Below are 12,510 nucleotides of genomic sequence, written 5' to 3'. Positions count from 1 at the left end.
GGATAGGTAGAAGTGATTTGTGCTGAAAATTAGCAAAACCTGAAAAGTTTCCCAGAAGAGAAAAATAAAAAATCTTGGCTGATTTCTTATTCATTTACAAAGTTTTTCAAGTTTTTAGACAATAGATTGTTTACTATTTAAAATGTTGAACTAGGGGCACCTGGGTGGCTCAGTCGGTTAAGCATCTACCTTCTGCTCAGGTCATGATCCCAGAGTCCCAGGATCAAGCACCGCATAGGGCTCCTTGCTCAGTGGGGATCCTGCTTCTCCCTCTCCCCCTCACCCTACTCGTGCTTGATTGCTCTCTCTCAAATAAATAAATAAAATCTTTTAAAAAATAAAATAAAATGTTGAACTGGATAAAAGGTCAAATAAGATGAAAGATTTACATCCTAGACATCTCAAAAGTAAACACTAATTCAAAAAAACTAGACTTACTACTTTCACTTTAGAAGATGGTTATCTCATGTTTATAACAATGTGCTCTATGGAACTTATCATATGATTAAGAAAATCCAAAAAAAGCTAACATTTCCTCAGGGAAATATCTTCTTTGTTCTCTCTCTTCTCCATGTCACACAGTAGTATCTAGAAGACTGCATTTGTATTTCCTTAAAGGAATTACTCAGGCAGCCCCGGTGGCACAGTGGTTTAGCACCGCCTGCAGCCTGGGGTGTGATCCTGGAGACCCAGGATCGAGTCCCACATCGGGCTCCCTGCCTGCTTCTCCCTCCGCCTGTGTCTCTGCCTCTCTCTGAATGAATGAATAAATAAATCTTTAAAAAATTTTAAAAATAAAGGAATTACTCATATTTCTTTAAGAGGGTGAGGGGAAAATGCAAGGAATCAAATTCATACACAATTGATGTACATGACTTTTCACGCCATCAAAGCAAATCCCGGTCCTGTAATGATTCATAAATAAGGTCACAGCTATGATCATGACTATGTTTTTGGATTCATTTTAGAAATTCCACCAGTGACATAGAATATGTGGGCAAAAATTTACATGTGTGAAATATCATATGATTGCCATTTTCTTCATTTATTTTAATATTTAAATGTCATACGATGAACATATATTACTCTTATAAAATACATTTTTAAAAAGGATTACAATGGAGCCCTAGCCTATCTCACTCAGTGTTACGAATGAGAAACAGTTCATTTTTAAATTGTCCCGTGGATTTATCAGTGAGAATCTATCTAACCAGTTCTCCATGATATGAGCAGGAGAAGATATCAACAATCAGAAAGACAGGTGGCTGAGCTGGGGGCAAGATTCCCCAGGGAAAGAGAGGGACAGAGGACGACAGCACACTGTGCCAGCACTGGCCGTCCACCACATACAACATGGCACTGCCCACTGTCCTCAGTCCTTGGAGGAGCCAGCCCACCAGGCAGTCACTGTCATACCCATTCTATGGCTAAAGAATCTAAAACTCAGCTAGCTACAGGGGCCACACAGCTAGAAAGCAACAGAGCCAAGATTAGATCCAACTGGATATCACCCAACACATTCTCCATCCATTGCTTCCTAAACCCTCTCTAAGATTTGATCCTCACTGCAGATCCCCTGGGAACAAAATGACCTTTCCATGGTGACTTTATTTTCTTTTTCCTGCCACACGTATACTGGAAAGAAACACAGGATCTACCCAACGTCGGCCACCTTCCTTTGAAAATGCACGACGAAACCCTCTTGGCTGGGGCATGAGATCATCAGCAGGACTTGTGACAGGCAGGATTGTCCAGCTCCGCTCTCTGGAGCTCCCCTGCTTCTCCCAGGAAGATGTGGCTGGCCACGGGAGGGTGCTCTGCTGCTACCCCACGCACAGCAGAACAGGAGCTCACCTCCCCTCACGTCCTGGGCTCCAGTCCTCATGCACAAAGATCCCGGGTGCGTTCTCATGAGCACCTCAGCCTCTGCACATCAAGCCCCTTACACAAACAAGCGACCCCCACCGTGCTGCTGTGGCAGCTGCAGCAACATCTAAGGGCAGAAGGCGAGCATCTGCCTGGCCACCTAACAATTCCGGTTCTCTCTGTTCGTGTCTATGTCATTTCTCACGACTTCTGCCAAGGTGCTCATCATATTCCTGTTTGCAGTCCAGAGATCATCACATGAAATAAATCGCCAAAGGGAAAAGAAACAGAAATTTGCACAAAGGGACTGCTCTCCAATGTCTGTTTTCAACACACTCCTTTGAAATGGGATAAAAATCAAAGGTGTAGACTGTCGGGGCCCTGAGAGAAGTATACAGCCTTTCTTTTCTATGTTAGACAGAGAAGAGGCTAATCCAAATCTGTAAATACAGCAGAGGAGCTTCCACAAGAGTCTTTATACTGGTTCATCATTTAATTTAATTAATAGAAGAAATTGCAGCAGCCATAGGTTAATTACAGAGCACTTGCCATGTGTGGGCACTGGGCTGAGCATATACATTTACGTTCATAATCTCACTAAATCTGAATTACAACTCTCTAAGGTACGTTCTTTTATTATCCCCACTTCACAGATAAGCAAACTAAGGTTTAGAGAGCTTAAATAATTGTTCAATGTTATAAAACATCCTGATTTTTAGCCCCGGAAGACCACAAAATTCATAATTGCTATGCTCTACTGCTTCCCCTCAAGACCTTCAAGGGATGGGTGTTTAGATTCCAAACGAAGCTTCATTTGTTTGTCCAGCTGCTTAACTCGCTCCAAAGTCTTACATTAAGATCTTTCAATTTCAATAGACAAGGGTGGGGTCAATTTAGGAGGTGGTACAGGAAGGAGGAAGAAGAGAACCCAGTGAATTCAAATTATAAGAGGAAAATGGCTTGAAAGAGCTAAACGTAGGAGTCGGAGCCAAATGGTTTGGCAGACGCAGCCATGTACAGGGGTGCGTGATGACAGGGACAGTCCTTTTTCCACTCCACTTTGAGCTGTCTTTATAGAACTTTATCTTTTATGTCCAAAGATCAAATAAAAAAAGATCACATTTAACGAGAACTAGGGGAAATAAACTGGTGGCAATTAAAGAGTAAAAATAACTTCTCTGTGGCTTCAGACCACAGGAGCTTTCTCATTTTAAGAGGCACAGGCAAATCACTTCAACAAGGCCTTTTGGGCTGTGTCGTCTCATGTTTCCTCCCACACCCATGGTGGTTAAAGTTATAGACAGTCATAGATCTTGAACCCATGGAATTGTGTAATAAATGGAAGTACAACCAGGCCAGACTCATCAACTCTCAAATGCAACCTTGCAGCATGGAAGAAAGGATTACGGAATCCATATTCTCAATAAGAGATTTTCCTTTTTTCCATCTTTGAGCCTTCTTTCTACTCTCCCCTGACTTTGGATGCAAAGTCTGAGACTTGGCCAACACCCAAGGAATTCTCATTTCACTGCCTTGTTTTCCACCTGCAGATTTTTGGGGGCTAGACAATGAGGCAGACCTGAACTCTTCCTCAGGCCTCAAATAACCAAGCTCACTCAAACGCCCAAAGGCAGCCAGAGTCATTTGAGATTCCCACCTCTGTCCTATACTGCTGCCGTGTAGGCAGAATTTGGAGATAACTCCTCAATCTCAGAGTCAAGCCTAACACCTAGAAAAATCCCAGCTTCCCAGTGAGCCTGCATACACACAAAAAAGAATGACCTGTAGGAGATAGTTCCAAAATATTCCCTGAAATCTCTTAATTTGAGGTATAACGTGGGACTGAGTCAGGATAAGATCAGTCTCAACACAAGAAAGAAAAAATGTTTACCGTGTGCACTGGGGGCCCTTGTTTTGTAGGCCAAGAAATTTGAAACAGTGTTTCACGGTTAGTCAATCCTTGGTCTCTAACCCAAACCCATCCCCCAAACACTGTACCTACCGGTAGAAAGTAGCATAGTCCACGGTTGAGTGGCAGGTCTGAAACTCCCAGGACTTGAGTTTCTGGCATTCTCGATGAGCTCGGAGCTTTACCTTCACTGTCCCTTGACACAGTTCAGGCACTGGTTTCCTCTGAGGTCTGTTGCAGAACTCATTGGACTCTACCCTCCAGGACTCAGCGAAGTCATCCACATCGAACTTGAAATTTCCATCTCCACCAATTAAGTCATCACGCTTATGTCCATTGTAGTTGCCACAAAGACCACAGAGCTTGCCCTTGAGATGGGGGGCAGCCATGACTTCGACAAAACTGTCTCCATCCCAGGATATTTCCAAACCTAGAGGAAAAGGAGAAGAAGAGAGGATCAACCACTCTTAAATTCACCAATAATTCCCGAGTGCATATATCCTTACATAGCACACATGACTAACCTCTAACAAGGAACACTAAGGGTCTATCCAAACTCTTGGTTACTGTTTAATCTCACCACACTAAATGTTGTATGATATTACATTAAAACACTTAGTTTTGGGCAGCCTGGGTAGCTCAGGGTTTTAGTGCTGCCTTCAGCCCAGGGTGTGATCCTGGAGACCCGGAATCGAGTCTCACATCAGGCTCCCTGCATGGAGCCTGCTTCTCCCTCTGCCTGTGTCTCTACCTCTCTCTCTCTCTCTCTCTGTCTTTCTGTCTTTCTCTCTCTCCCCCTCCCTCTCTCTGTTTCTCATGAATAAATAAATAAGATCTTAAAAAAAAAAACGCTTAGTTTTTGGAGCTCAAAATTTTTAAACCGTATAGAACTTGCCTTTATACAATACCTTACGGACCCTGATTTGATCTGTAGAGGACCACTCATCAACAATGTTCCTCTTAGGCTTATAGTTTTGCCCTTTTCTATAGTAATTGCGTTGGTACAACTTGTACTTAAACCTATCCAATGATGAATGAAATGTGGAAATGGAAAGATGACAAGGATGATAGTTCTTAATGTAATTTTTTTCTTTATCCAAAAATCCCCCATGTAATTATACCAAATGTCAAATGAAAATATCTAAATTATTTATTATAGTGAAATTATGAAAGTAGTAAATATATGGCTTCTGAATAGATCCTTCTCAAAGGAAAACACTCATATGGAAATATCTGAAATGAAATGTTTGGCTCCTCATTTTTAAAAGACATCCCTGAGATGAGGACAGTTGTTTCCCAGGGTAGAGTTGTGGTGGAACACTTCCAACCTTCACAGCCCTGAGCTGATCATAAACTTCAACATTTGAGAAGGCATTGGAGGCTGTCAGGCCCTGTGGGAAAGGTCCTCTTGTGCTAGATAGTATCAGCAGGACAGAACGACCCTCTTCACCAAAGAAATAATTTTTGCTCTGGAAGGTAGAGAACCTAGGCTCCTCTTGGTTTGCTGAACTGACAATCTAGAATACTAAAGGCTTTGTCTATAAGCTTTCATGCGTTTTTCAGATACGTGGCCCAAGATCTTAAGATCCATCAGCCTATGATCCCATTGAGTACTGGAATTTCTATATCACATAGAGAACAGCCAAGTTATTATTTTTTTAAAGATTTTATTTATTCATAAGAGACACAGAGAGAGAGAGAGAGGTAGAGACACAGGCAGAGGGAGAAGCAGGCTCCCTTCAGGGACCCCGGGTCTCCAGGATTACACCCTGGGCCGAAGGTGGTGCTAAACCACTGAGCCACCCGGGCTGCCCAAGAACAGCCAAGTTATGCTGTCACACAACAAAGATCAGTCTGACTAGAATGTCAAGAAGAAATGTTCTCATACACATCCTGATACTGTGTGTGAAGACACTGCCCATTAGATAAAGGTGAGGACTTTATGAACAGCCTATTCAGGTTTGATCCAGAGCAAATATTACACTCTTCTGGTCAGAGTTTTTCTTTATTTCTCAGGTGTGTATTGGAAGCTTTTCTTCCTGTTTTCCTGATAATGCCCTAGCAGTGCCTGAGTTTCCCAGAGAATGGATGAAGTAGGTGCCAGTTCTGTGACACGAGCACCAGGAGAACATCTACAAGTTGAAGTGCATTTCTGGGACTTCTGGGACTGGGACTTCTACTTAATCACTGTCACTGTCTCCTAAGAATGACAACGCAAGGCAAAAGTCCGTTTTTTAACAGAAAAAGAGAAAGTTTTCCCATGTGTGTGTTTTTAAATCTTGCCCTCTTGGGATTCTAACAAAATCTAGTCTTTCATTTTAGCCTGTTCTGGGCCTCTGGAAAAAGCAACATGACTTTCCCCCTAGAAGATCTTGCAAGATTAGGCTGGTGAGCAAATGTCCAGAAGATGTCCAGAAGTTGGCTGATGAGGCAGTGATGGGAAAGAAGAAAGGGGCAGAGGAGGAGAGAATAGATCTTGTCTGGATAGAAAATTGGCATAAGACAAAATCAGAGTGATGTAAGATTAGTAAGAAATGCCCAGAAGTAGGATTCTAAAGCCAATATTCCTTAAGTATGAACATGATCCAAGAGAAGAGAAGGCTGGCCAAATAGCATTCCGGTGAGTAGGCCACACAACTGCCACAAGAAAGAGTTACAAATCCACTTTAGGGAGTTATTGATAGAATAAACCAGTGGTCTAAAATCCGGTTCCTCGAGAAATAAACAGAGAGGCCCATAATGGAAATCACTGTGTGGTAAATGAAAGGAATGGAAGCATTCTTAGTCCAAGGCTAATGGTAGAGAAGGTTTCTTGGTTTGGAAGAGGAGCTAGATTCAGAAAAGCAATTAAATAGAGTTGGGAAAAAAAAAAAAGGTCATAAGAAAGTCTCTCTTAGACAGAGGCAAACCAAGAAACAGACTCTTAGCTATAGAGAACAAATGGATGGTTACCAGAGGGGAGGGCGCAGAGGGGGGTGTTAAATGGGTGATAGGAATTAAATAGGGCATTTGCTGTGATGAGCACTGAGTGTTGTATGTAAGTGATAAATCACTAAATACTACAACTGAAACTAACATTACCCTGTATGTTGACTAACTAGAATTTAAACAAAAACTTGGAAAGAAAAGAAAGTCTCTCTCAGGAGTAATTTGATGAAGACAGTAGAGCAATGGGACAAGGTGATCAGAGGAAGACACATTGTGAGAATATCCACCACTGAACTGACCTCCTCGATGGATCTCTGTGAGACAATGGTGTCAGCCCACAACTCTCCTACAAAGTGATTTCTGTTTCTTCATACCCCATCATCTAACACATTATCTGGCACATAGTATATACTCACTAAATGGATGAATTACCCTGCAAATTGATACACCGAATCTGCAAAGCCAAAGAAATTATGAATTTCATGCTAGTTAAGACACTGAAATAACAATTTTGAAAAAGGACAAGCAACCTATAATATGATTTGTAATATGCTCTCTAAGGTATAGAAGAAGCATGACCTCAGAAGCCTGTAGCAGGCAGCTGCCCAGCAAGAAAAATGAGGGAAGAAAATCAATTCCATATAACATTCTAACTTTTAGAGCATACTTCCAAAGACTTTCCATGTTGCAAAATTTTCCAAACTGCAAATCTCTTTCCTAGACAGTAGGCAAATACTATTCTTCCAAATGCCACAATGGTCGAGAATTTATATCTAAAGGAGTTCCAACATCATTACTGACAATGACATAACAAATATGAGACTTTGGGCAACTAAGTCCATCAGAAATCAACCCACAGTGAACAAGTGAATCATTACGTTCTTTTCATGAACTGGACTGGTGGCCATGCATGCTTGGGAAGATGCAGACCCACTGTTTCTAGTAAACTCTTCACAAAACTCTTGGTCTCTCAGTCATAAAACATGGTCCCCATAGTAAGGGAATAATCTGTAATTCACTCTCTTTTCCTCCTCTTTTTTTTTTTTTGTATTATTATATACAGTGGATTTTCATGGACCAATGCTAAGTTTCCTATTGTATAGGGATGACTTACCCAACTACAGATGCCTTTGTCTATTGCTGTATCGTGTACATACATGTTTGCATGATTGTCATCACCCTCTACATGAGTAAAATCCATGTAAAGTAAATTACAATAGTGGCCAGCAAAATAATACAGACGCTGTAATTGAAGAAATTGCTCTTCCAAAAGGTATTTTAAAGAGGCATCTTAGGACACCTGGGTGGCTCAGTCTGTTAAATGTCTGCTTTTGACTCAAGTCGTGATCCCGGGGTCCTGGGAAGGAGCCCCACATTGGGTTCCCTGCTCTGCGGGGAGCCTGCTTCTCCCTCTCCCTCTGTCCGCCACTCCCCCTGCTTGTGCTCTCTCTCCCTCTCTCATTCCCTCTCTCGTTCCCTCTCTCTCTTAAATAAATATAAAAATAAATATAATCTTTAAAAATAAATAAATAGGCATCTGATGAGATGAAAACATTGTGGAAGGGGCCGGGGTTAGTCCCTTTCTGCAGCTGGGATGAGTTTCCCAATTCCTCTGCCTGGGAAATTAGGTAGAAATAACTGGCAGAGTCAGAAGGCCAAAGCCGCAGCATATGTCCCATCTGGGGGTGTAAGCAGCAACCACATTCCTTCCACTGCACGAGGCACCTTCCAATTATCCCTTCTCACCAGTGAATGTTTTACCAACTTGTTTTTTACCCTTCAAATGTGTGACCAGGCTCCAGACCACTAGTTTGGCAAGAGCAGAGGGGTGGGGAGGATAGGGGAGGGAAGGGGAGTTGTTGTTCTTGTGTTGTTTTTGTTTTGCTTTTTGTTTTTCGGTTGTCATTGTTGCTTCTGCCTGTTGTTTACTTAGAAGACAGAGGAGGTACAAAATCTACAGACATACATACCATCATGTTGCTTAAAAATGGATGGTTTTTCTGTTCAGGTTTTACACCAAAGGAAAAAAAGAAAAAGAAAAATACATGTAGTCTCTGGGTTCATAAAGTATAGAACTCTACCAAAAGTAAAATAAAAAACCACACTCCAAAAAAAAAAAAAAAAACCACACTCCCACGTGTTAATGCCTTCGGGTGGATCTGACGTAACTCTCTCAGGTAGAGTTGATGAAGTGAACAGATGGCAGAAAGGAAATATTTTTAAATTATTCACTAAGTGCCAAGAGTTGGGGTAGGAGTGTGATGGGGGTGAGCAGTGCTTTCTCAAGCTACTAAGCCTGCTCTGTGCCCTCTGTACCACCCCGGTCGTTATTAGGTAAGCAACTCCTGCATAATCCCACCAAGCTGCACAGCCACCTGTGCTCCTCTGCCAAATGATTCCGTCATGAAGTGCCGAGTTCATAAACCATAGGGGCAAGGAGTCATTCCTCCCCATTTCCCATCCTCCAGCTGTAGGCTTGATTTAAGCTGCTATTTTGAAGAAAAGGCCCTTTGATCATATGAGTTTATAAAATTAAAAAAATAATAATCTATGGGATAAGAACACTCCAAGGATAGACCATGATATTTTAAATGGACAATCAATAGGTGATAGAAAGAAAATATCCCTCAGGGGCAGTACAAACGGAGATTGGTTTCGGGGGAAGACTAGGGTCTGGAAATGGAATCCTTCCGTTCCAGGTATAATCTCGAAGCAAGTTTAGAGCCCAGAGGAATACGGTTTTCCCTAGGAAGCCGAAAGTTTATGCTACGGGAAATTGTTCAGCTGGGTATTACGGGCATCACGTAACTTACTTGCAACATGGTAAGAGATGGAAAAAATAAAGGAAATTGTAAAACTGAATTCAAGGCCGAGAAGAGTTAAATTCACTAATCTAATTATGGTGTTTATGATCTAGTATTATTTTCTTAGCAGCCTCAAACCTTCACTCATTTTTACAATGTGGAATCCTGACAAGAGGACAGTTATTCCATAAGGTATTGCCAGCTAGGGGCCGAACAGTATCGAACCTCCTAGACTGTTAGCAATTTTCCAGTATCCAGGATCCCTGTGAGCGTTGGACTGTGGTGGACCAACAATTTCCATATCAGCAGAATCCACTGTGTTCAGCTGGCATGCAAACTGATAAGCAAGGTGCTTCTAATTAGTACTCTGTAATAATAAGTCATCTTGTACACAATTTACGGGGAGCCACAAAGTGTTGCCTTCTTCAAAGAAATGACCAGGGCCTACATCTACAGAGGGACATATCATTTGAATAAAACAACAGGTGTCTGAATTTTTCTGAAGAGGACTAATCCCTCTAAAATTGAATAAATAGAGCTCTTCACACCTGCCACTTTCAAAGTGAAGTTGGACATCCTTCTCCCTTTATAGAATGCTCCAATACATTAATATTTAACTTTTTCTCACTGAAACCATGTTGTGCTCTCTAAATAAAAGCTCCCTGGGTTTCGCCTTGGCTTCCTGCCTTTGTTTAGCTAAGCTGGCATTCCATAAACTCAGATCAATTTGTCAAATGTATTTTGGCTTGAACTGAAACAATTAACAGCGTTCTGAATAGGCGGCAGAGAAGTCTCTATAGTTCCCCCAAAAGTGCCTGTTCTATCAAGTGTTTCCCTTTTGGATCCTCACTATCCAAAGGAACTGGAATGCAATTGATGCTTTTACACGGTTACATTTTCATCAATATAAAAAGCAAGAAATATGTTGATTCCTCAAGTATCACGCTGACAGAAATAGCATACACCAGAAGAACACGCAGTTCAGTATCAAATCGACGAACAACATAGATTAACCGAGGGTAGCGCGGAAGGACCCACACATGATGTAACTGAATGTGTAAATATGCTGAATTCATTCTTTGGGGCCGATATTGAAGGATGAACTTCTGCTTCTAAGAAGCCCCTTTTGGTGGCACCCCACAGGCAAGAACGAGGGTTTTCCCTGAGCCCCTAGGAGTAACCCACTAGCAACTATTCACAGTTTGGCCTGGCGGGGGGTCTGCCCATGGGGTGGAAATACAGAGTCCAGGAGGCCCCAGGCCACATGAGATGCTGAGAAAAGGTAGCAGCAAGCAGCTCCATGTACCCAAGGCTGGGGGAAAGGGCTCTCAGAGCCCCCTAAGCATCCTCCAGCAGAACCTCCAGAGTGGTTCTAGCCATCGACTCAGCGGGCACCTTCCCCAGGGTCCAGAATGGCCAGGACCGCTGGTCACACAGCCACGCACACTCCCACCTGCACACCCGCATATCTGCACTTTCCTGTTGAGGATGCCCCCCCCCACCTTGGACAGATGCTAACCAGAAAACACGCCACGTCTCACGTTTCACAGACGTGAAAGTGCACATTACTGGCCGAGCTGGGAGAAACACTGTCAACTCCGAGCTGGACACCCACGGCCTAGCATCGTGACAAACCCAAGAAGGAGGTAAGCTGCAGAGCACGGCTGCTGTTGGGGGACAGGGGTGTCAGCGGGCTGCAAGCCTGGTGCGGCTGGCGCGGGGCCCCACGGCCTACCGGGGGCTCCAGCGACCTCGCGGCCCCTGCCCGGGCCCCGGTGAGGGCAGGAGGCAGGGGGGGGCCGCGGAGCCCACCTGCCTGGGTGGTCACTTTGAGCAGGTAGCCGTCCAGGTCGATGTGGAAGTGCGGCGCCTGGCAGGGCAGCGCGATGCGCGAGCCGTTCCAGCGCACGGTCAGGTGCTGCTGCAGGCTGACGGTACTGGCGCCCAGCACCAGCTCCACCGACTTGGTCCAGGAGAACGAGCGGGTGCGGCGGGCGTCGTTCTTCACCAGCACCTGGAAGGGCGAGGCAGGGGAGGAGCAGTCTTTTGTCAAAACGTACTGACACGTCCCCTGAAAGTTAAATGTCCGGCCGTCAAAAGTGTTGTAGTGGGGATCTCCGAACACCGTGCACACGCCGGGCTCTGCGGATGAGTGAGAGACAAAAGCAGGTCGTGAGCGGAGCACAGGACTCGAAAGAGCAATCAGGGGGCCCTGCCCTAACCCCAGAGGGGGCACCTGCCAGGGAAGGGAGGGCCTTAGCAGATTCACACTAGTGGAAAGCAGCTTAAAAAAAAAAAAAAAAAAAAGTTTGCTTGTTTTAAACGTCTGTACCCCACCTCCCAGGACATGCAATACCTCAGGTATTGCATACTCAAAGGTTATTCGTGACACTTCCAAATTCTAAAGCCATGTCTACTTTGGAGACTTGATATGATGTTTCTATGGTGTTAGTGTAAGGGATGGAGAAATGAAGGTAAGGAAATTCAGTACACAGAACTGGCCTTCCCTCATAGGCCACATGAACAGAAACAAAAAAATAAATAAAAGGTAGCAACGCAAATGACAATACAGCAAAGCAATAGTATTATTTTCATTGAATTGATTTGAAAAATGTGGAATATGGTATTCTAGACGTTACTCATTTTTTAAGGTATTATATTCATTCATGGTGTATTAATTCACTAAGGACCAATAATAGAATTGCCGAGCAGATACATGTTTAATACCATTAGGAAACAAAGTACTGATGAAATTGATAGTATCTATGTTTTCCTTCTTTTTACAAATACAAGGCTCCTATATTTTGATCAGTGTCTCAAAACCTAAAATTGGATAAAAATAAATTGTAAAAGCCATCATTTAATAAATTTAAGAAATCCCAAAGCATTCATCATTTCAAAATACCTTTCATTCAATTTTTTTGTGAAACCCAGGTAAAGTTTTATACTAGGGGCACCTCAAAGACTTTTTTTTTTTTTTAAGATTTTATTTATGTGTTCATG

General features: G+C 43.0%; 1 protein-coding gene across 2 annotated transcripts in view; it reads right to left on the bottom strand.

Annotated features, from left to right (window-relative positions):
- The window catches only part of BMPER (BMP binding endothelial regulator), a 242,340-nt gene that overhangs the window by 69,897 nt on the left and 159,933 nt on the right, over positions 1–12,510 (bottom strand). For both annotated transcript variants that reach the window (XM_025464605.3, XM_025464604.3), the window contains exons 12-13: positions 11,320–11,649; positions 3,869–4,205 (exon numbers count right to left, since the gene is read on the bottom strand). In XM_025464605.3, coding sequence (XP_025320390.1) covers positions 3,869–4,205; positions 11,320–11,649 — 667 coding nt within the window. The remainder of the gene's footprint in view (positions 1–3,868; positions 4,206–11,319; positions 11,650–12,510) is intronic.

This window comes from Canis lupus, chromosome 14, assembly GCF_003254725.2.
Source record: "Canis lupus dingo isolate Sandy chromosome 14, ASM325472v2, whole genome shotgun sequence".
NCBI classification, from domain to species: Eukaryota; Metazoa; Chordata; class Mammalia; order Carnivora; family Canidae; genus Canis; species Canis lupus.
This window is presented reverse-complemented; position numbering and strand designations above follow the sequence as displayed.